This window comes from Eschrichtius robustus, chromosome 1 (assembly GCF_028021215.1).
Source record: "Eschrichtius robustus isolate mEscRob2 chromosome 1, mEscRob2.pri, whole genome shotgun sequence".
NCBI lineage: Eukaryota > Metazoa > Chordata > Mammalia > Artiodactyla > Eschrichtiidae > Eschrichtius > Eschrichtius robustus.
Genome location: NC_090824.1, coordinates 125,046,705 through 125,071,653, shown reverse-complemented (window position 1 = coordinate 125,071,653; position 24,949 = coordinate 125,046,705). Strand labels below are relative to the sequence as shown.

The window sequence follows — 24,949 nt, the reverse complement described above, 5'->3', positions numbered from 1 at the left end:
TCTACAAATGACCCAATTTCATTTCTTTTTTTTTTTTTTTTTAACATCTTTATTGGAGTATAATTGCTTTACAATGGTGTGTTATTTTCTGCTTTATAACAAAGTGAATCAGTTATACATATACATATGTTCCCATATCTCTTCCCTCTTGCATCTCCCTCCCTCCCACCCTCCCTATCCCACCCTCATTTCTTTTTATGGCTGAGTAATATTCCTTTATATATATATATGTACCACATCTTCTTATCCATTCCTCTGTCAGTGGACATTTAGGTTGCTTCCATGTCCTGGCTATTGTAAATAGTGCTGCAATGAACATTGGAATACATGTGTCTTTTTGAATTATGGTTTTCTCAGGGTATATGCCCAGTAGTGGGATTGCTGGATCATATGGTAATTCTATTTTTAGTTTTTTAAGGAACCTCCTTACTGTTCTCCATAGTGGCTGTATCAATTTACATTCCCACCAACAGTGCAGGAGGGTTCCCTTTTCTCCACACCCTCTCCAGCATTTATTGTTTGTAGACTTTTTGATGATGGCCATTCTGACTGGTGTGAGGTGATACCTCACTGTAGTTTTGATTTGCATTTCTCTAATGATTAGTGATGTTGAGCATCTTTTCATGTGCCTCTTGGCCATCTGTATGTCTTCTTTGGTGAAATGTCTACTTAGGTCTTCCAGCCACTTTTTGATTGGGTTGTTTGTTTTTTTGATATTGAGCTGCATGAGCTGTTTGTATACTTTGGAGTTTAATCCTTTGTCCGTTGCTTTATTTGCAAATATTTTCTCCCAATGTGTGGGCTGTCTTTTCATCTTGTTTATGGTTTCCTTTGCTGTGCAAAAGCTTTTAAGGTTCATTAGGTCCCATTTGCTTACTTTCGTTTTCATTTTCATTACTCTAGGAGGTGGGTCATAAAAGATCTTGATGTGATTTATGTCAAAGAGTGTTTTTCCTATGTTTTCCTCTAAGAGTTTTATCGTGTCCGGTCCTACATTTAGGTCTTTAATCCATTTTGAGTTTATTTTTGTGTGTGGTGTTAAGGAGTGTTCTAATTTCATTCTTTTACAGGTGGTTGTCCAGTTTTCCCAGCACCATTTACTGAAGAGGCTGTCTTTTCTCCAATATTTATTCTTGCCTCCTTTATCATAGATTAGGTGACCACAGGTGCATGGGTTTATCTCTGGGCTTTCTATCCTGTACCGTTGATCTACATTTCTGTTTTTGTGCCAGTACCTTGCTGTCTTGATTACTGTAGCTTTGTAGTTGGGGAGCCTGATTCCTCCAGCTCCGTTTTCTTTCTCAAGATTGCTTTGGCTATTCGGGGTATTTTGTGTTTCCATACAAGTTGTAAAATTTTTTGTTCTAGTTCTGTGAAAAATGCCATTGGTAATTTGATAGGGATTGCATTGAACCTGTAGATTGCTTTGGGTAGAATAGTCATTTTCACAATACTGATTCTTGCAATCCAGGAGCATGGTATATCTCTCCATCTGTTTGTGTCATCTTTGATTTCTTTCATCAGTGTTTTATGGTTTTCTGAGTACAGGTCTTTTGCCTCCTTAGGTAGGTTTATTCCTAGTTATTTTATTCTTTTTGCTGTGATGGTAAATGGGATTGTTTCCTTAATTTCTCTTTCTGATCTTTCATTGTTAGTGTATAGGAATGCAAGAGATTTCTGTGCATTAATTTTGTGTCTTGCAACCTTACCAAATTCATTGATTAGTTCTAGTAGTTTTCTGGTGGCGTCTTTAGGATTTTCTATGTATAGTATCATGTCATCTGCAAACAGTGACAGTTTTACTTCTTTTCCAATTTGTATTCCTTTTATTTCTTTTTCTTACTATAACTTTTTATGTATCGTTATATGCGGTGATGAGAAGCACCATCTTTATTAAAGGCAGTATGTTTTTTAAGAGGCCATAAAGGTTGGTAAGATTTTTAACACAAGATTCAATTACAGTGGCAACATAGCAGACAGTCTTAAACTGATAGCATGAATAACTAATTATTTTGCCGAAAGTCAGTATTAGACCTTTTTTTCCCCCTGTTCAGGTGCTCGAGGAGAGGCTGATGCCCAGAACATCACTGTCCTTGCCATGTGGATGATAGAGCACCCTGGGCATGAGGATGAGGAGGAGCCCCAGTCAGGCAGCACAGCCGACTCAAGGCACGGAGCCGCAGTTGTAGGCAGTGGTGGGAAGTCAAATGATCCCTGCTATTTGCAGTCACCTGGAGACATACCATCAGCTGATGCTGCTGAAATGGAGGACGGCTTTAGTGAAAGGTGAAATTCCAATTTCCATATTTCTGTTCCATGTGTTATAAATGGTACCCCAAGAACCCCGTTATATCCCTTCATAGAGGCTTCTAATGGTATATAAGGTTGATAACTAGAGAGAGATGAAAAGGTGGACATTTCAGTTACAAGCTTATGTTTCTGTGAAGCACCCTTAACAGAATGACATGACACGTTTTGACTTGAATGATGTTTTTATGAAAATAAGGAAATAATTTTAATATAAAGTTGCTGAAAAGAAGAAACTAAAAATTAAAATAAGTTTATTCTGAAATAAAGTAAACATGTTGATAAAATAATTTTATCTTATATAAGAGATATAAACTAGAATGTTCACTTTAATATAAATTGATTTAAAGTAATGCATTCAATAGAAATGGACTTTTAAATCTTTTCTGTCTCTTAATATGGGTTTATATTTTCATTTTTTCTTTAGTTTTTAATATCCAGTACAATACACCCCTTTTTAAAGTTGTGAAATGAATTCTCTGATAATGCCTAGCCTAAAAAGAAATGTAATAAAATATTCTATAATTCTTTCTAAAATCCTCCCCCTTCAGCACTTCTTATGACTTTAAATCTTCGTTTCGTTTTAGCTCATGAAGTTATATGGGGGGCTTGTGTCTTATATTAATATGCAGACTTTTTCTGACAAGCTCAGTGAATATTTTCATAACTTATTTTGAAATATCTGTTTTTCCAAGGCAAGGATTCCCAATCGTTTCAATTTTTAAGTATTTAATCCTTTAGGATTTAGTTAAGGCCATTGACCTCATTTGAATTTAAACTTGCATTAAGCGTAATTTCATTGTTGGTGTATTTCAAAACCAGATAAAATTATTGCTCAGGGCAATATGACATATTTATAAGCCAGACACAAAAGATATGTTTCAAACCATATTTTGTTCTCGATAATATTTGGAGGAAAAGGTACTACAAGCAAGCTTGCACCTGTGCTTTCTGTTCATGATGAATTTTAAAAATGTGTGTTGCTTTCAAACTTGCTCTTTTAGCCCTGATAATCTGGATCATGTAGAGAATGCAGCTTCTGGAAGTGGACCACCCGCTAGGGGTCGCTCAGCAGTTACAAGAAGGCACAAGTTTGATTTAGCTGCTCGAACATTGCTAGCAAGAGCAGGTAAGTATATGTTTCACATCCTTCTCTTGGTAAAAGTATTATATAGTTTGTTTATATTTTAAAGAAAATGTAAAAGCAACATTAAAGAAGATGTAAACTAATGATACTAAGTATTCAGTACCTCCACATTAAAAGAGCAACTATTTGCACATTACTTTCTATGCATTTATATAATTTTACATAATTTAAATCACAGCATACATTCATAGATTTATTTTTAAGTTCCCTCTGGGTGCAGAAGGCTATACTGGTCACTTGTAAATAATGAGAAATTTCATAAATGCTCTCTCTGCCCTCAAAATACTTATAATTTAATAAGTGAAGATGCATGTTTAAGACATCACTGGTGAGAAGGAGCTAGAAAGAGCACTGTGCCAAAGTAGGCACTGGCTTTTCTGATGTACTTTGTGAATTTTAGGGCTTCACTACTAGGTAAGGCCCAGATAAGCAAAAATATATTTTTTCATTACCTTAGTAAATATTTTTAAGATTATGTTCTGGGCATGTGAAATTTAAATTATAGGGAATATATTTTCCAAACTAAAATCTAGAATATGTCATTTGTCAAAACAGAGTTTAATCTTTGAACTATTAAAACGTAAATAATGATTCAGTAATTTATGGGAACAGAAAAATTGAGACTGTCCTAGAACATATAGGATGTGTATTTAATATATAATGAAAGCAACTGACAAAAAAAAAAAAAAACTAGAAGGATTATAACAGCCCATATTTATTGAGTGTTCTGTATAACAGACATTATGAAATATTTTACATAGATTATCTTATTTAAACCTGTCAGCAGCTCTGCAAGGTATGAATACTATTACCCCATTTCACGGAAGAGGAAACACATATGTTAGGTAAAGTTTTATGTTTATGGTTTGGAATCCAATAAGTCAGCTGAGGTAGGCTCTCACCTGCATTGTATGGCAGTCAAGAACTGGCAAAATATTCAGAATTATTTTATACATGCAAATAAAATGCCTTTCTTGTTTTGTTCTGAGCGGGGTTATACCGCTCTGTGCAGGCCCATAGGAATCAAAGTCGGAGAGAAGGAATATCTTTGCAACAAGACCCAGGGGCATTGTATGACTTTAATTTAGATGAGGAATTGGAAATTGATCTTGATGATGAAGCGATGGAAGCTATGTTTGGACAAGACCTGACCAGTGACAACGATATTCTGGGAATGTGGATCCCAGAGGTACTGGATTGGCCTACCTGGGTGTGTGTGACTGCAGCGGGGGCTGCTCTGACTTATTTTCCTGCCCTCCTGTTCATACAGCTTACTAATAACAGCATTTCCTAGAGTTGTAACACTCTGAAAAGTCTGACATCTCATCCTAAAGTTTGGGGCTTTAACACTTGAGGTTACTTTGATACCTACAAACTAGTAAGAAAAAGTCTCTCTTGTTGCTTTCTCTGTGCGATTTTATTGCTTCTCTCCCCAGACTAGATGAATAGAGCCGTGCTGTGATAATTTGATTTCTGATATCAAAGGTAGATTACAAAATAGGCATCAGGTCCCAGTCGGCTCTGCTGGGTGTTTAACATGGCTACTGTGCTTACCTTGCTATCTGAATGCATGCTCTTCTTCTTTATAGGTTCTATTTAATCACTGTAATGCCTCATTCTAGGAACCAGTGCCACCTAGATCTTGTAAATGCCTCCATCCAAGGGCAGGGTACATGATGGGTTTGTATGTTTACATTGTTTAGCATTACACTTTTTGTAGCAGGGGAACTGAGAAGTTCACAGGTATAAGTTCTGTAGGAAAGAGCATATACCATATTATGTTAATAAGATAAATGAATCCAAATGACTTCTCAGAAATTCAGAAAATAGATATGCATGTTATGATCAGATGAAAGTAGTTTTCATTGGAGGGATTTTAAATCATTTGAGATGGGGCAGATTGTCATTTTTATTAATAACTTTTTTCTCAGTAGGATAGTCAGTTACTTTTATTGTCACTTATTAGTGTGAGGAAGGGGCAAAGAACACCTTCAGACTGTGTGATCTGGATTTTGATTTGAAAGAACTTTGTTATATAGCCTTGATGAACATCTTGCAAATATTCCAGCATATGTAAACAAAGTTGTTAATTTTAACATAATAAATGATCTGTTTACCTCTTCTTAATTTTATGTTAACTTGACTAATAATTTGATATGAAATTATTTTGTGCAGCATGTTTGTGAGTCTGAAGACAGGGAAGAAGTGGTGGTATGTGAACTGTGTGAGTGCAGTGTCGTCAGCTTCAATCAGCACATGAAGAGAAATCACCCAGGCTGTGGGCGCAGTGCAAACCGCCAGGGCTATCGCAGCAACGGCTCCTATGTGGATGGCTGGTTCGGTGGTGAATGTGGGAGTGGAAATCCATACTACCTGCTGTGTGGCAGCTGCAGGGAAAAGTACTTAGCCCTGAAGACCAAATCCAAGGCAACAAGTTCTGAAAGGTACCTTGAAATTGGATAGATATCCATACCCTCTGATTGAAGTATATAAAGTATCTCTCTTTAAGACATGGGAATTGTAGCTTTTTTTCGTGAGGAGTAACCTTTAACCTTTCCTTTATAAAGTCCTATGATTGCTGAACTGGGGACAAGGATGAGGGAGGTGGAAGAATTCAAGTTCCTGCCAGAGGTGGGAGCCTGTAGTCTGGGAACAGTGGTATGGCCTCAGGTCCTTCACTGGAGTTTGACTGGGTTAACCTTTAATTTGTTGTCATGTTGTGAGTGGGACCCTTGCTTTAACCTTCAGGAGGCTTATGTTCAATTTTTTTCTTTGGTGTTTCTCACCATATTTTTGACATCTTAAGGTCTTTTTTCTTGATGAAAAATATAGACTATTTAGATTAAATGAGCTTCCATGAAAATATTACTTCTTTATACCCTTGAATAGCAACTATTTGCTATTGAGTAGGGTTTTTGCCCTTATTGTCAACTATTAAAGTCTTTAAGGCATTCTGGAATAGGTTTTGATTAAAAGACTTATGTAGGTAACCTAGAAACCTCCCCAGTATTTTGGGAAAATAGTCATTGATTTTGTAAACACTTACATACCAATAGTTTTTATTACATTAGCCCATAACATGAAACACACTTTTTAATTTTGTGTTGCTTTATTAATGACTTTTTAAAATGTCCTAATGACATAATTTGCACTTTGGGGCACTAACTGTTTTATATAAAAACACAATGTTCTTCATGTTTGGTGCAGGTACAAGGGACAAGCTCCAGATCTAATTGGCAAGCAGGACAGTGTGTATGAAGGTAGTTGTTTTGAGAGCTTCTTTATTTCACATGTATTTTTGTATGTACCTTCTGCTTAACATCTGTTACTAAAACTTACCTTCATGTGTTTGTTTGTATTTACATACATGTTAACTTAAACTTCCCCCCAGAAGTTCAAGATAGTTTGGTAGCAACAGCCCTAGTTTTAAAAGCCAAAGTCAAAAAAGACCTGGGTCCTAATACTAGTTTTGCCACAGAATGTTAATTTCTGGTGGCATACATATTTTTGCAAAGTAGGGAAAGTACGTAGTACATTTTGAATTTCCATCCTAATTGAGGAAAGTAAAAGATAAGAAATTGAGCATCAGTTTATCTGGAGCATTCATTTATTTGAAGTAACTCATTTCCTAATGATTATGGACAGGATCAAGAACTTTTTGTTGGCCCCATAACAGTATTTTTTATTAGTTGAAACCTACATTACCAACTGTAACATGTGCTTTTGGTTTAAATGGATTTGACTGCTCTGCCTCCCTTTCCCTTAGTCTCACTATAACTCGGGAGTGCAGTTTGGTTGGGTCACCAGGAGATGGTGCTGTAGTTCATTTTGTAGGCGCTCGGCTTTCAGTTCATCTGCATTTTAGATATATCTCACCATAACCATTGCCAGCAGAGTTATTTCATGTTTATATTCACATACCATACACTTCTTTATTTAAATTCCAGAAGACTGGGACATGTTGGACGTTGATGAAGAGGAAAAGCTAACAGGTGAAGAAGAGTTTGAATTACTCGCTGGACCACTTGGTTTAAACGACCGCCGCATTGTACCAGAACCAGTTCAGTTCCCTGACAGTGATCCATTGGGAGCATCAGTAGCAATGGTAACAGCAACCAACAGTATGGAAGAGACTCTGATGCAAATAGGTAAACTTGAAATGCTGACTGGCATGGATTTTATAGAGTCTATATTAATTTGCTTCTTAGAAAGGTAAATAATAATAATAATAAGGTAAAGGTTAATAATAATAAGGGTTCAACATTTCCTATCCCATCAAGTATCTTTAGCCAGTTATTCTAATGTTTTGAAGGTATAGTATAATATTAAGTTTTTGATATTTTCTTTTTATAAAATATTGAAGTGATAAAAAGAAAATTTATAAAATATAGGGGGTTTGTTTGTTTGTTTGTCTTAAACTTTGTGTTAAGAGAAACCTGGAAATGAATAAAAACTATTTTGCGGTTTTTTTGTTTGTTTGTTTTTGTTTTTTGTGTTTTTTTTTTGTTTTTTGTGGTTTTTTTGCGGTATTTTTTAATTTTGGTGCGAGGGTATGGTAACTTTTTGCTGTATGGAATACTAAATAAAGAATTGGGGCAGTACTGGTGACTCAGCCCTTTATGTGTACTCAAAGCATATTTTAAAAACTATATCTTTCCTATATTTGTTAATATCAGTAGAAGTGATACATGAGCAAAAATAAATAAAACCAAAAAAATTTAAGAATCATGTTTTTCCTATAATAGATTATTGACTTAGAAATGTCCATTTCTCCCAAGCAATTTTCTGTATAACAAAGTTCCAGATGAGCAAAACACATTGATTTGCTTTATTTCCTGGTAGCCTAGAACCTAGGTAGAATGGAAAATTTTTTCAGTAGTCCGGCTATTTTTTTTCTTACCTTCTTATAAACTAAGCAAAATGTTATTTTTTTTCAGGTTGCCATGGCTCTGTAGAAAAGAGTTCCTCTGGGAGAATAACATTAGGTGAACAGGCAGCTGCCTTAGCAAACCCTCATGACCGGGTGGTGGCTTTAAGGAGAGTGACTGCTGCTGCTCAGGTTCTTCTGGCCAGAACCATGGTCATGAGAGCTCTGTCTCTTCTCTCAGTCAGGTAAGTGTTATTCTGTGTCAAAAGATGTTAAGTTAGCTTCTAGTATGTATTAGACGGGAGTCTGGTATGGTTTGGGAGGATAGAAGTTTTAGAAACTTGAATAGCTGTTGAATGAAAGAAGTTAGACATAGTCATCATTATTATTCATTCATTCAGTCAGTCAGTCAGTCATTCAGTTAATGCTTAGCTCTTTTTAGGTAGAAAATATTGCCGTTATAGTAACTGAGTAAACTGAAAATTTTATTTTTTTATCTGAAATGGGAAACCAAGGCTGTTGATCCATTTGGTGTAGGGTAAAAATAAAAGGTCGAGTGAGTTTTTCTGCAGAGCTTACCAACTGTGTAGCTAAGTCGAGTGAGTTTTTCTGCAGAGCTTACCAACTGTGTAGCTAAGTCAGCCTGTATATTCCATCGTGGAGACTCTTGCTATGCTCATACTGTGGAGCATAATGTTAAAAAAGGGAAGAGAGCCAAGAATACCTAAAAGACATTCATTTAGGAAATGATTAAGTAGGGGTATTTAACAGTAAATCAATGAAGACAAAAGGACCCTGAAAGAAAAACTCAAAGTTTAGATGAGGACTTCCCTGGTGGCGCAGTGGTTAAGAATCTGCCTGCCAATGCAGGGGACACGGGTTCGAGCCCTGGTCCGGGAAGATCCCACATGCCGCGGAGCAACTAAGCCCGTGTGCCACACCTACTGAGCCTGCACTCTAGAGCCCGTGAGCCACAACCACTGAGCCTGCATGCCGCAACTACTGAAGCCCGTGCACCTAGAGCCCGTGCTCCGCAACACGAGAAGCCACCGCAATGAGAAGCCCGTGCACCACAATGAAGAGTAGCCCCCGCTCGCCGCAACTAGAGAAAGCCTGAGCGCCACAACGAAGACCCAACACAGCCAAAAATAAATAAACAAATTTTTTTAAAAAATGGATATTTTAAAAAAAATTTAGATGAGACTGTATGGGGTTGGCTCAAGAATAGACAGTTTGGACTGTGGAAAATGAAGTTCAGAAATTGACTCACACGTGTAGATAAACATTTGATTTATGACAGTGCTTACATTACAGAGCAATGAGGAAAGGGTGGTCTTTTCCGTAACTTGGGCTAGGTCAGATGGTTTATTCACTTAAGGGAAAAAAATGAGTCTTGGCCCCAACCTCAAACTATATAAAGCAAGTATTTCCAAGTGGCTCTTAGGTCTAAATGTGAAACGTAAATGAATAAAGTTTCCATAAGATAACAGAGGAAGATTTTATTCTTGATCTTGGAACAACCAGAGATTTCTTAAGCAAGTCACAAAAGACATTCACTTTAAGGAAAACAATTGATAAATTGGACTACATTAAAAAAGAACTTCTGTTTAGCAAGTCATTTAGGAAGTAAAAAGGCAAAAAGTTAAAGGAAAAAAAAAACCCACTGAATGGGAGATGATCTTAGCAATGCGTATAACCAACAAAATATGTAAAGAATTCTTATAAACCAGTAAGAGAAAGACAGACAACCCAAAAGAAAAATGGACATAATAACAAAAGAGGCTCTCAAAATGGCCAATAAACATGAACAATGAGATGTTCAGTCACGTTAGTCTTCAGAGAAATGAAAATGAAAACCCCATGAGATACTACTACACACCCATCAGAATGGCTAAAATTTAAAAGATTGGGGAGAAAAAAGTGATCATGACGGTGTGGAACACCTAGAACTCTCACACACTGTTAGTGAGAAAATAAATTGGGACAGTTACTTTGGAAGACTCTTTGATAGTACCAACTAAAGGTGAATATTAGCATACTCTATGACCCAGAAAAACACTTCTGGGTATATATCCAACAGAAATGCTTACATACGTGCACCCAAAGACATAAGCAAGAACATTTAGAGCAGTACTATTCATAATAGCCCCATGCTCTCATCTGTATGGATAAATGAATTGTGCTTAATTTCATTTATATGGACATATCTTGTTTTATTGTGCTTCACTTTATTGTGCCTCGCAGACATTACATTTTTTTTTTCACGAATTGAAGGTTTGTGGCAACCCTGTATTGAGCAAGTCTGTTGGCACCATTTTTCCAACAACATTTGCTCACTTCATGTCTCTATGTCACATTTTAGTAATTCTTGCAATATTTCAAGCTTTTCCATTATTATTATATTTGTCATGGTGATCTGTGATCAGTGATCTTTGATGTTACTATTACAAAAAGATTTCTGAAGGCTCAGATGATGGTTAACATTATTTTTAAATTAAGGTATGTACATTGTTCTTTTTTTTTAAATAATTAATTTATTTATTTTTGGCTGCGTTGGGTCTTCATTGGCTGCGTGCGGGCTTTCTCTAGTTGCGACGAGCGGGGGCTACTCTTCGTTGCGGTGCGCGAGCTTCTCCTTGCGGTGGCTTCTTGTTGCGGAGCACAGACTATAGGCTTGCGAGCTTCAGTAGTTGTGGCACGCGGGCTCAGTAGTTGTGGCACGCGGGCTCAGTAGTTGTGGCTCGCGGGCTCTAGAGCACAAGCTCAGTAGTTGTGGCGCAGGGGCTTAGTTGCTCCACGGCTTGTGGGATCTTCCCGGACCAGAGCTCAAATCCGTGTCCCCTGCATTGGCAGGTGGATTCTTAACCACTGCACCACCAGGGAAGTCCCTGTACATTGTTCTTTTAGGCTTAATGCTGTTGCACACTTAACAGACTACAGTGTAGTGTAAACACGACTTTTTTATGCACTGGGAAACCAAAAATATTTGTGTGACTTTCTTTATTGCAATATTCATTTTATTGTGATGGTCTGGAACTGAACCCGAACATCTCCACAGTATGCCTCTGTGTCAATGAAAATGAATAACTGCTGCTGTAATACAACAACATGGATGACTCTTACAAGCATAATGCTGAGTAAAAGCAGCCAGACAGAAGAGAATACATACTTTATTATTCTATTTATATGAAGTTCAGAGACAGGCAAAACTGGTTTATGGCCTTAAAAAGTTGGAATAGCGGTTACTTTTGAGGGCCTAGAGACTGAGAAGGCCCAAGCAGTCTTCTGGGATATTGGTAATGTTCTGTTCCTTGATCTGGAAGATGGTTACATAGGTTTGTTCAGTTTGTGAAAATTCATGATTTGTGAACATTTCTGTAAGTTATACTTCGGTAATTCAGGTATACTTAAGTATGTCAATATTTATTAAAATAAAGTTTCAATAACAGTTTCCAGCTTACATTATATTTTTGGACATCTCTAAGGACATGTATGACTAGTGATAGTGCAGCTTGCCTTTTATTTTGGTTGTTGGTGCTATGGATGATATGTGGGGCTCCAGGTGGTCCCTAAAATTTATTTTCTTTATGCATCTAAAGTGTTTTCCTTTCCTGGCAGTGGTTCCAGTTGTAGCCTGGCTGCTGGTCTTGAATCTCTGGGGCTTACAGATATCCGAACGTTGGTTCGATTAATGTGCTTGGCTGCAGCAGGGAGAGCTGGCCTCTCCACCAGCCCTTCTGCCATGGCAAGCACTTCAGAACGCTCACGAGGTGGGCACAGCAAGGCCAACAAGCCCATTTCTTGCCTGGCCTATCTGAGCACAGCAGTGGGATGTCTAGCATCAAACACTCCTAGTGCTGCAAAACTCCTGGTGCAGTTGTGTACACAGGTAGGATAGTTTTCAGTGCTTTTCTAATTGCATTGCTTATTTCCAGCCAATTCTTAAAGAACCTTTTGAGATAAAATCTTCTTTTTGTTCCAAAATTATATGTAAAAATTAAACCTGTTTGTTCTGATTGCCTCTTCAGAACTTGATTTCTGCTGCAACAGGGGTAAATCTAACCACGGTCGATGATGCAATTCAGCGAAAGTTTCTACCTAGCTTTCTCCGAGGAATTGCTGAAGAGAATAAGCTTGTAACCTCCCCAAATTTTGTTGTAACTCAGGCCCTTGTGGCATTACTAGCAGACAAAGGGGCCAAACTGAGACCTAATTATGATAAGTCAGAAGTTGAAAAGAAAGGTAAGTTTCATACGATTTAAATATACAGTCTTCTAATCAATTTGATGTGTTTTTAAAAATATGTTTTTGCATTGTTGTATGTGATGAATTACATAACATCATGTATACTTATTAAGTTAGATCATAAGAAAAGTGCATGGATACTTTTTCATTGTGCCTGGAAACAAATATTAGAAAATGTACCAAATTAGTCTTGGTTTGATTAGATTATTTTATTAGATTATGGTTTGGGTCACCATAGATAATAATCCTGGTAGGCTTCCTGAATATAATTTATATAAAGTAGTGCTATTTTTTTCTTTGTCTTAAGATGATACAATTTGAAGGGACTACTTAAACATAGTATTTACCCTTCTCTTCATCAGGACCATTTGGCCAAGAGAGATGGGCTTTTGGATCTATCAATGCATTCCCTTGACTGGCGATTAAGATCACTTTTTTTTTTTTTTTAATTTACTTATTTTTCATTTATTTATTTTTGGCTGGACCGGGTCTTTGTTGCTACGCAGACTTTCTCTAGTTGCTGCGCAGACTTTCTCTAGTTGCTGCACGCGGGGGCTACTCTTCATTGCGGTGCATGGGCTTCTCATTGCGGTGGCTTCTCTTGTTGTGGAGCACGGGCTCTAGGTGCACGGCCTTCAGTAGCTGTGGCTCGCAGGCTCTAGAGCGCAAGCTCAGTAGTTGTGGCGCATGGACTTAGTTGCTCCATGGCATGTGGGATCTTCCCGGACCAGGGCTTGAACCCGTGTCCCCTGCATTGGCAGGCGGATTCTTAACCACTGCGCCACCAGGGAAGTCCCTAAGATCACTTTTGAGCAGCAAAAGCCAAACTCTTATTCTTCAGGGCATGCTCCCTCTGCCCTGGCCTTAAAATGATTTCTGCTGCGTTCTCAGTCGGTGTATCCTTAGAGCAAAGACTATTGATTAGTGTATATAAATGTACATTTGCAGTGAATCAGATTTAATATAGAATTTGATGTGAGATGAATGCTTTATACCTTGTATGCATATCTTAGCGAAATGATTGCTTGAAAAAGTGCTAATTCTTAAAAGATAGTTTAACCCATTTTTGTTTGTTCACCACCACCAGCTCTCACCTGGGCATCATTTCATTGTTTTGTTTAAGCAGGTTTAACTGCCCAATTGTATGCCCATCCTTCCTATGATCCTTCTGCTGTAGGCCCTCTGGAGCTGGCTAATGCCCTGGCAGCCTGCTGCCTCTCCTCCAGGCTATCCTCACAGCATAGGCAATGGGCTGCTCAACAGCTTGTGCGCACTCTTGCTGCACATGACCGCGACAACCAAACTACTCCACAAACACTCGCTGATATGGGAGGAGATCTCAGAAAATGCTCCTTTATCAAGTTGGAGGCTCATCAAAACAGAGTATGTATTTTGACCCCCAAGTGTGTCGATCACCTTATGTAAGATAAAATAGTTTCTCCTCTTCTCCAAGAGCTTAAAGTTCAGATCATGGGTGTGTGTATGTGTGTCTCTCTCTTTCTCTCTCTCTCTTACATACTCAAACACACACACACACAAGCTAAATTATCAGTCATTTGTCTGGTAGTTACCAACTCTCCTTTCTCTACATGTGTATGTTGTATACTATATGACATAATATTATACAAATGGGAAAGTCAGATGGGGGATGAGAAGAAAACCAAAGGAATAGCCTCACAAAAGATGAGGGTTTATACATGCAAGAAAAGAAGCAATTGGTCTCCCTGTTTTAATCTAACCCACTGGGCTTCTGAGCAGTGACAAGGGCAGTTTAGGAAATGAAGACTGACCTCTATTTTACCAATTTAAAAATCGTTTCTTAGTCTGTGTAATTAGTTTTATAGAACATGCTGAATATTTCTATTTTATTGAATTAAATAAATGTTTTTTAATTAAATAAGCATGTTTAGTAAAGATTGTGAACAGGTCTAAGATAACTCAAATGAGTTTGGGCATAGTACTTTAAAGCTATACTTCAAATAGTTGTATATTTACAAGCCAATTAGAAAAGAATGAGGCCATGCATGTTGTTGTATAACATGGATACTTTTCTTTTACAATTTCATGGTAGATTTTTCTTTTAATTTGATAGAACTCTTTCAAATTATAGAATCATTTGAATTAAAACTTGCTCAAATATTGCTGGACTTTTTATCTTTTCTAGGTAATGACTTGTGTTTGGTGTAATAAAAAAGGACTCTTGGCTACAAGTGGCAATGATGGCACCATCCGGGTGTGGAATGTCACCAAGAAGCAGTATTCACTGCAACAGACCTGTGTGTTCAACAGATTGTGAGTATTGACATTAGTTCTCTTGGGTAACATTTAAAAATAAGAGAATCCTGAACATGCTTCATCTTGGTTGTGTTAGTGTACTCAAATTGTCACTAAAATTTTTTACAATTTTTTCTTTTAGAACAGTCTCCAGTGTTTTTTTTTTTTCTAATTTGCAAGATAGTAATTTAGAAAATAAAAATACTAACTGTCAATATCTGTCAACTTACTCAAAATTAAATCAAGGTCTACTATGCCAGCATTATAAGTGTTCAATTCTATAAAACAGTAGGCTAATTTTCCATCATTCTTCAAGGATTATTTAGGAATTAGGGTAATGATATTTTTTCTGTAGCACAGTGTAGCATCTTTTATATTTTTATAGCTAGCTATAAAACTTCCCTAGCTATTAGGCAAACAAGAGTCAGTGTGCTCTGAGTAATAACCATGTGTATAACCCATATGGAATCAGAATATTTTTGTTGACAAATTATGTACTACATTAAATGATGAATTGTCTAAGTATTACTCTTTTGTAATTCTACATTTTTCACATTATGACAAACACTAGCAATTATGTGATTGTCAAATACTGCTAGCCAGGCTTTTGAAACGTAAAAGCTTTTGATCTGCCTTTATGTACTATAGTCTATATAAAACCCTTATTTTAAGGTTTAGGATTTAGTTTACTTTGTGATGATGGGGATTAGAATTCCATACATATCTGTTATATTCTAGGGAAGGTGATGCTGAGGAAAGCCTGGGATCACCTAGTGATCCAAGTTTCTCACCTGTTTCCTGGAGTATCAGTGGCAAATATCTAGCTGGGGCTTTGGAAAAGATGGTGAATATCTGGCAAGTTAATGGTAAGAGTCACATAAATACTAGTAAACTACTGAAGCTACTTTTTAAAAAAAAAAGCCTTTCTCTTAGCCTTCTAAGTCCAAACATTGGCTTCCCTTCCCCTTGAATCTCACAATCTATTCATCAACTGTGAAAATCTATGCATAGTATGCTTTAAATTAAAGAGAAAGTGTTCATTTCCTGACTCTTCCTTCTAGGAGTTTCAATTAACCTGGTAGTTGTAAACTAAAAATTCTTTCTATGTACCACTCAGCATTCAGAGTAGGATTTGAAGAGAAGTAGCAATCACTGCATTTTTAGCTATGTATTCTTTTGAATCACCTGAAATATTTCTATTAATTTTATTTGTTTCACAGGGACAAACTCCTGTTGATTTTTAATAATACCTCTCTGGAAAGTAAAAATTATTATTGTAATTTTGGGCTTACCAGCATTTTTGTTTGCTTTTGCATGTTTGGGTAATAGCTGTTCTATTTCATATATTTGAAGGAACAGCTAGCCTTAACTATAGATAAATTTTGTATGTTAATTTGGTTTTCAGTAATTATTAGGAAAGGACTTAAGTGTTTGACATTTGTATGTTGATTATTTTCCTTTATTCTTTCTCCTATAAAGCTATCATTTTTGTCCTATTAATAGTTACAGAAAAGCTATGAATTTGATAATCATATGTAGTATATAAATGAAGGATCTTGCCTTGCAGTCTTATTCATTAGTAGGCTATTATGAAATTGGGGACTGCTTTGAGTGTATTAAATTAAATAGTACGTATTTTTGTTCTTGCTATTGTTTTTAAGAATTAAGTGACAACTAGTTAACATTTTCTCCCTCTTTAGGAGGAAAAGGGTTAGTAGATATTCAGCCTCACTGGGTCTCTGCCCTGGCTTGGCCAGAAGAGGGTCCATCCTCAGCCTGGTCAGGAGAATCTCCAGAATTATTGTTGGTGGGACGGATGGATGGTTCTCTAGGACTGATTGAAGTTGTTGATGTATCCACCATGCACCGTCGAGAATTGGAGCATTGCTATCGAAAGGATGGTAAGTGACTGGAATTGTGTCTGGTTGAGAAAGTGTTCCCCGCAATCAAATAGATATACTTTTTTGGCACATGCTGAGTAAATATTACTTTTGGTTTTGTTTTCTAAATTGTTCAGTTGGTATTTCATTTTAGTTAGTTACTAAGTTGAAAGATATTTCTTTGTCAACCCCTACCACACATCACTGCCAAAATAAGATCTAAATTAGTCATTTATCCTTTGTGCAAGTGTCTGAACACTTCTAGTGGGCTCTAGGTCTCTCTAGAAAGTTAAGAATGTCCAAGAGGAAAAAAGATAATAATCATTGATAGAGATGAAATTGTTTAACAAATGAGTAAAATTAAGGAAATGGGGGAAGGAGGAGAAGGGGAGGGAAGTTCCTGATTTAAGAAGTCATAGTAGGAAGCGTACTTTTACTTATTTTCTCACTATCTTCCTTTTGGATGGCTAGGCATCTTACTAGATAGTTTTTGTTAGATGTTTTGGGGGAGTACGATGTCTTGAAGATCCCAGCCACAGCTTATATGGTGTGCTTTTAACAGACTAGAACAGGTTTTTGTTTTTTAGGTTTTTTAAATTTATTTTTATTTTGTTGTTGTTGTTGTTGAGAATTGTTCATTTATTTTTTTCATTGATGAGCTTCAGAACCATATTGTCCGGTGAGGTTTCACAGCCATGCAGTTTTGAGGCCTGGAGGACAGCACGCTTGCTTCTCAGATGTCTGAGTGGAAAGCTCGCCCTCTCTTCTCTTCTCTCTCAGCATGAAGGGTGCACCGCCCAGTTAGCAATCCCTGTCCTCCCTTGACAGCCCGCAGCTCCTTTTTATTCACAGAGTAATGCTAATGTCATTACTCTCAGTTTCTGTCTTCTTCGAATACTGGGGATCCTCCAGAAACATGTCATCTCCATCACTACAAGTCAATATTCATTTGCTTTCTTCAAGGTCCATAGCCCCGGTCTGATAGTATTGTAGGGTCTCCTGCAGAGGCGGGGGGTGGCTGTGGCTCATTGTGGGGACAAAGACACGGGTGGCAGCAGTTCTGGGGAGTACGCACTGGCCTGAGCCCTCCTGGTGGCTGCCATTTTCTTACCCAGTTTTTTTTTAAATAGATAGTACCATCATAGGGTTCAAAAAATTTTAAGTTTGAAAAGGTATACAGTAGGGAATTCCCTGGCGGTCCAGTGGTTAGGACTCTGCGCTTCCACTGCAAGGCGCACGGGTTTGATCCCTCGTCAGGAAACTAAGATCCCACATGCCGCATGGTGCAGCAAAAAAATAAATAAATAAAAAGGCATACAGTAAAAAGTCTTTCTCACATCTGCTCAGCTCCCATGTCCCCATTCTCCTCCCACAGATACTGTTTTTTACTTCTTTTGTAGCCTTCCGGTGTTACATATACTTAAAGAAACAAGTATGAATGTAGATTGTTAGACTATAACATGTTTGATAGAATATGGAAACACACTGAATAGGCAATATTAAGCAAAAGAAGGGACAGGAAATTTTTTTTCTAAGAGTTGGATTATTTCACTTCTCAGTTTCATGGTAGATTCTGGTCCAAAAGGAAAGAACCTTATACAATGACTTAAAATCAGCAAGAGAATTCAGTTTTTGTCTCTGTTTTTCAATAACCACTTCAAAAGAATGAAAGATTAAAAATGAGGTACTCTTCGTCACTTACAAATAACACTTTTAAAGTGGGTTACATGGAATCCCTGCTGTAAGCTTACATTTTGTCTAAATGTGTTTAAGAGATGTTTGTAAACTTACTTGCAGTGGTTGTAGAGGTATATATTTGTTGCAGAGTCTCTGTCTTTTAAGGGAGACAATGACAAATAAGTCTCTCTTATTTTCTTTTTAAAATTTTTATTTTGTTTTATCATGTTAGTGTCTGTAACTTGCATTGCTTGGTTCAGTGAAGACAGACCATTTGCAGTGGGATATTTTGACGGAAAATTGTTACTGGGAACAAAGGAACCGCTTGAGAAAGGAGGCATTGTTCTAATTGATGCACATAAGGTAAAGCATCTTTACCTGATGGTTGCTTTTTCTTGTTTTATACTTTAGTATTGCTTGATACTAGTTTCTCAAAGAACTTTTTTTTATCAGTCACTTATGATTTAATATTCTGTTGTTATACAAAGTCTTTGGACCACGTATATAAATGGAAAAGTCTATGTAAGAAAGCCATTGAGCTAAGAAAGAGGTAAAACCAAAACAGTGAAATAGGAATACCCTTGGAACACCCCCTGTCAGAGTACCTCCCACTAATGCTAGACATTCCATCTATGAAGAATGATTCCTTTACCTTAAACAGAGGTTGCCAGTTCAGATGCTTATGGGGCCATCTAGGCAAGTAACATAAATGCATGAAGCCAGGAGCTGGAAGGTGTGAAGGAGGGTAAAAAAAACGAAATCAGAAGAACCCAATGATGACAACCATATAAACACAAGACATGTCCCAGATTCTCATAGTATTAGCTATTTTTGGTGTAAGAGATGCTTTCTTTTAAAAGTCTGTTCTTTTTCATATTTTAATGATCAGTAGTCCATAAAAATAACTTTTAAAATGGTGATGAAAAATAACATATCCCTTCTGAATCAGAATTTCATAATTCATTCATCCAGCTAACATTTATTAAGCTTTGACTGCAGCAAATATATATAGTGCAGACTATATTAAAGGGTGAATTGGTCTAGTGATTGGAAATAATATGCCAGTATCTGCTTTGCATAAAATGTTGATTTCAAAATAATTGAGTGATAGAAGTATAGGTCATAAATTATTAAGTTTAAAGTATTTGTGAAGGAAGCATTACTATGATTTTTTTTCTACCTCTACCATTTTAAGGATACTCTTACTAGTATGAAGTGGGACCCAACAGGTCATATTCTTATGACATGTGCCAAAGAAGAAAATGTGAAACTCTGGGGGCCTATTGCAGGATGCTGGCGCTGTCTGCATTCACTCTGCCATCCATCTATTGTAAATGGCATTGCTTGGTGCAGCCTTCCAGGGAAAGGATCCAAGTTGCATTTACTAATGGCCAGGTATGTTGTAAATTTGTGTGTGTGTGTCTCTTAATTTTTATATTAGTATAGACTGTTACTTGCATTAAGTATGGCTTCTCAATAATCTTAAACAGTTTACTGCCAGTTACTATTCTTATAATGTGTAATACCATAAGATCACCTTAGAGAAATAAAGAAGTTTTCCAATGTGAAGCTTGGAATATGTAATCCAAAGATAATGCCATCTGCTTAACTGTGTGTGATACTGTTAGAATATAGATCCTACTTGTATTTCTTGTGAAAGATTATAGCATAACTACTACAAATAAATTTTAAAAATATACTGTAGTAGTTCTATCAGGTCTTAATTGATTGCTCTTTGAAAATATTTTTACTTCTGCTTATTGACATGTTTTGGTTTTATGTGATCACATTTTAAAGTGGCTGTCAGAGTGGCTTAGTATGTGTTTGGCGTATTCCACAAGATACCACACAGACCAGTGTGACTAGTTCAGAAGGATGGTGGGACCAGGAATCAAATTGCCAGGTAAATATTCTGGTGTTTTTCAAGACTTTATTTGAAACCACAGATAGTATATGTTACCAAGTAATACTCCTACTTGGTATCTCAAATGTCAAGAGCCATTAGGGAAATGTGAATAATTGTCATACTTTGTGTGCTCTCTGAATTAGCCTAATTTTTTATAAGTCAGAGATACCATAATTGCTTGTTAAGGTGAGATGTTCAATAAATATGGAGTGGTGATCGTTTATGGTATATAATCAACACTACCAATAGGTGAGTCCTAAGTTAAAGTTTTTGGTACAGTGAAGCAGGAACACCACGGGAGCACTCTTATTCAAAGTATCTCCTACTGATACCGGAATTCCACCTATGAAGAACCATTCCTTTACCTTAAACAGAGGTTAAAAATTTACAGTAGACAGGGAATTCCCTGGCAGTCCAGTCGTTAGGACTCAGTTTTTTCACTGCCGTGGCCCTGGGTTCAATCCCTGGTCGAGGAACTAAGATCCTGCAAGACGTGTGGCATGGCCAAAAAAAAAATTATGGTAGACACTCACAGAGCCATCTAGGTAAGGAACATAAATTCATTCACAAGGCTGTGGAGAAGGTAAAACACACACACACACACACACACACACAAAGGAGTGCACATGCTTCATACAAAGGGCATAGCTGCCACAGAGGAGACTGCTACCCTCCAGAAATGAGAGCCTATTGCTACCAGATTGTCAGATTTTTTTTTTTGGTGGAAACCAAAAATTCATTGTTTTAAGTAAAATCTCCCAATATTAAACATTGGCATCTGACTTGAAATTCTTTAAAACCCTGGTTGGCCAGTTGAATTGTATCCCTGAGTTGCCAGTTTGCAACCTCTGTTGCTTTCTCTTTTGTTCATGATACAAATACATTATGTCATTTTTGGGTAAATGAGTATATCTGGTATTATGCTCTCTCATAACTAAAAGGAAGAGGGAGCTTAAAGGCAGGGAGAAAGGGGTGAGGAGGGAGGAGTAGATAGCTCACTAATGGGAGGAAAATATCACAGAAGCAGAGGTAGGAGCACTAGAGATAAATCGGATTTGCTCTCTGTGCTAAAGAGTAGCCCTTTGGACAGGCCTACCTATCTCATTCCTAAAACCTGCAGAGCAAACATGAGATTAGATACCATGGGACAGACAGACCCATAAGCCAACAGAAAGAGGAACTTGTTTGTATAGCACCAGCATGTGCAATTCACAAATGTTAGAGGCTAAAAGTGAAAATTACATGAAGTGAAATTTAAAAATTAAAACACTCATTAAAAAGTAGAAGTTAGAATTTTCCTATCTCTGAGGGATAATTGGAACTTAAATGTAGTCATTTCTTCCAGTTTGAAGAGTAGAGAACTAGCTTAGAAGTGTATCAAAAAAGATGAAACAGCATCAGCAAAGGAGAACCAGGTTGATATCTTATTATTTTCTCTGTCAGGCTAGTCCTTATGAGAGAGTTGTCCTTCCCTCCTCCCCAATTTTATACTGAAATATAAAATTTCCAAGAATGAATTGTAAATCTTGAATCTATAAATTGTTTTATTTTTCAATATTTGTTAAAAATAAAAATGAATTACAGGATGGATATAGGAAATCAGTCGGAGCCAAGTGTGTTTATCAATTGCGAGGACACATCACCCCTGTCCGGACCGTTGCCTTTAGTTCTGATGGGTTGGCCCTGGTGTCTGGTGGTTTAGGTGGCCTCATGAACATTTGGTCTTTAAGGGTAAGAGTATAGATGTTATTTTTATCTTAAGAAATGTTTTTATATTAACTTATATGTGATAAAAGTTAACCCAACCAATCCTAGGAATATTTTGTGTAATAATATCTTGAATATTGAAGAAACTCCTTTCAGAGTTCTCTGCCCTTTAATTTTTTTCTTTTTTTAATATCTTTATTGGAGTATAATTGCTTTACAATGGTGTGTTAGTTTCTGCTGTATAACAAAGTGAATCAGCTATACATACACATGTATCCCCATGTCCCCTCCCTCTTGCGTCTCCCTCCCTCCCACCCTCCCTATCCCACCCTTCTAGCTGGTCACAAAGCACCGAGCTGAGCTCCCTGTGCTATGCGACTGCTTCACACTAGCTATCTGTTTTACATTTTACACTCTCTCACTTTGTCCCAGCTTACCCTTCCCCCTCCCCGTGTCCTGAAGTCCATTCTCTAGTAGGTCTGCGTCTTTATTCCTGTCCTGCCCGTAGGTTCTTCATGACCATTTTTTTTTTTTTAAGATTCCATAAATATGTGTTAGCATACGGTATTTGTTTTTCTTTCTGACTTATTTCAGTCTGTATGACAGACTCTAGGTCTATCCACCTCACTACAAATAACTCAATTTGGTTTCTTTTTATGGCTGAGTATTATTCCATTGTATATACATGCCACATCTTCTTTATCCATTCATCTGTCGATGGACACTTAGGTTGCTTCCATGTCCTGGCTATTGTAAACAGAGCTGCAGTGAACATTGTGGTACATGACTCTTTCTGAATTATGGTTTTCTCAGGGTATATGCCCAGTAGTGGGATTGCTGGGTCGTATGGTAGTTCTATTTTTAGTTTTTTAAGGAAACTCCATACTGTTCTCCATAGTGGCTGTATCAATTTACATTCCCACCAACGGTGCAAGAGGGTTCCGTTTTCTCCACACCCTCTCCAGCATTTATTGTTTATAGATTTTTTGATGATGGCCATTCTGACCAGTGTGAGGTGATACCTCATTGTAGTTTTTGATTTGCATTTCTCTAATGATTAGTGATGTTGAGCATCCTTTCATGTGTTTGTTGGCAATCTGTATATCTTTGGAGAAATGTCTATTTAGGTCTTCTGCCCATTTTTGGATTAGGTTGTTTGTTTTTTTTGATATTGAGCTGCATGAGCTGCTTGTATATTTTGGAGATTAATCCTTTGTCAGTTGCTTCATTTGCAAATATTTTCTCCCATTTTGAGAGTTGTCTTTTCGTCTTGTTCATGGTTTTGTTTGCTGTGCAAAAGCTTTGAAGTTTCATTAGGTCCCATTTGTTTACTTTTGTTTTGATTTCCATTTCTCTAGGAGGTGGGTCAAAAAGGATCTTGCTGTGATTTATGTCATGCAGTGTTCTGCCTACGTTTTCCTCTTAAGAGTTTTATAGTGTCTGGCCTGACATTTAGGTCTTTAATCCATTTTGAGTTTATTTTTGTGTATGGTGTTAAGGAGTGTTCTAATTTCATTCTTTTACATGTAGCTGTCCAGTTTTCCCAGCACCACTTATTGAAGAGGCTGTCTTTTCTCCGTTGTATATTCTTGCCTCCTTTATGAAAAATAAGGTGACCATATGTGCGTGGGTTTATCTCTGGGCTCTCTATCCTATTCCATTGATCTATATTTCTGTTTTTGTGCCAGTACCATACTGTCTTGATTACTGTAGCTTTGTAGTATAATCTGAAGTCAGAGAGCCTAATTCCTCCAGCTCTGTTTTTCTTTCTCAAGATTGCTATGGCTATTTGGGGTCTGTTGTGTTTCCATACAAATTGTGAAATTTTTTGTTCTAGCTCTGTGAGAAATGCCATTGGTAGTTTGATAGGGATTGCATTGAATCTGTAGATTGCTTTGGGTAGTATAGTCATTTTCACAATGTTGATTCTTCCAATCCAAGAACAAGGTATATCTCTCCATCTGTTTGTATCATCTTTAATTTCTTTCATCAGTGTCTTACAGTTTTCTGCATACAGGTCTTTTTTCTCCTTAGGTAGATTTATTCCTAGGTATTTTATTCTTTTTGTTGCAATGGTAAAATGGGAATGTTTCCTTAATTTCTCTTTCAGATTTTTCATCATCAGTGTATAGGAATGCGAGAGATTTCTGTGCATTATTACTTTTGTATCCTGCTACTTTACCAAATTCATTGATTAGCGCTAGTAGTTTTCTGGTGGCAGTTTTAGGATTCTCTATGTATAGTATCATGTCATCTGCAAACAGTGACAGCTTTACTTCTTCTTTTCTGATTTGGATTCCTTTTATTTCTTTTTCTTCTCTGATTGCTGTGGCTAACACTTCCAAAACTATGTTGAATAATAGTGGTGAGAGTGGGCAACCTTGTCTTGTTCCTGATCTTAGTGGAAATGGTTTCAGTTTTTCGCCATTGAGGACAATGTTGGCTGTGGGTTTGTCATATATGGCTTTTATTATGTTGAGGAAAGTTCCCTCTATGCCTACTTTCTGCAGGGCTTTTATCATAAATGGGTGTTGAATTTTGTCGAAAGCTTTCTCTGCATCTATTGCGATGATCATATGGTTTTTCTCCTTCAGTTTGTTAATATGGTGTATCACGTTGACTGATTTGCGTATATTGAAGAATCCTTGCATTCCTGGAATAAACCCCACTTGATCATGGTGTATAATCCTTTTAATATGCTGTTGGATTCTGTTTGCTAGTATTTTGTTGAGGATTTTTGCATCTATGTTCATCAGTGATATTGGCCTGTAGTTTTCTTTCTTTGTGACATCTTTGTCTGGTTTTGGTATCAGGGTGATGGTGGCCTCGTAGAATGAGTTGGGGAGTGTTCCTTCCTCTGCAATATTTTGGAAGAGTTTGAGAAGGATAGGTGTTAGCTCTTCTCTAAATGTTTGATAGAATTTGCCAGTGAAGCCATC

At 37.1% G+C, this 24,949-nt stretch overlaps 1 protein-coding gene across 7 annotated transcripts in view; it reads left to right on the top strand.

The window, feature by feature from the left end:
- Window positions 1-24,949, top strand: part of HERC1 (HECT and RLD domain containing E3 ubiquitin protein ligase family member 1) — a 213,478-nt gene that overhangs the window by 149,011 nt on the left and 39,518 nt on the right. For 4 of the 7 annotated variants that reach the window (XM_068553272.1, XM_068553278.1, XM_068553304.1 and 1 more), the window contains exons 42-58: window positions 2,055-2,286; window positions 3,312-3,436; window positions 4,444-4,664; window positions 5,630-5,902; window positions 6,666-6,714; window positions 7,402-7,602; window positions 8,392-8,566; window positions 11,940-12,210; window positions 12,350-12,563; window positions 13,744-13,949; window positions 14,731-14,858; window positions 15,579-15,706; window positions 16,541-16,741; window positions 18,630-18,760; window positions 19,593-19,792; window positions 20,195-20,300; window positions 21,888-22,034. In XM_068553272.1, the coding sequence (XP_068409373.1) occupies window positions 2,055-2,286; window positions 3,312-3,436; window positions 4,444-4,664; window positions 5,630-5,902; window positions 6,666-6,714; window positions 7,402-7,602; window positions 8,392-8,566; window positions 11,940-12,210; window positions 12,350-12,563; window positions 13,744-13,949; window positions 14,731-14,858; window positions 15,579-15,706; window positions 16,541-16,741; window positions 18,630-18,760; window positions 19,593-19,792; window positions 20,195-20,300; window positions 21,888-22,034 (3,008 nt within the window). The remainder of the gene's footprint in view (window positions 1-2,054; window positions 2,287-3,311; window positions 3,437-4,443; window positions 4,665-5,629; window positions 5,903-6,665; window positions 6,715-7,401; window positions 7,603-8,391; window positions 8,567-11,939; window positions 12,211-12,349; window positions 12,564-13,743; window positions 13,950-14,730; window positions 14,859-15,578; window positions 15,707-16,540; window positions 16,742-18,629; window positions 18,761-19,592; window positions 19,793-20,194; window positions 20,301-21,887; window positions 22,035-24,949) is intronic. The other 3 variants (XM_068553309.1, XM_068553296.1, XM_068553286.1) reach the window with 2 other exon arrangements.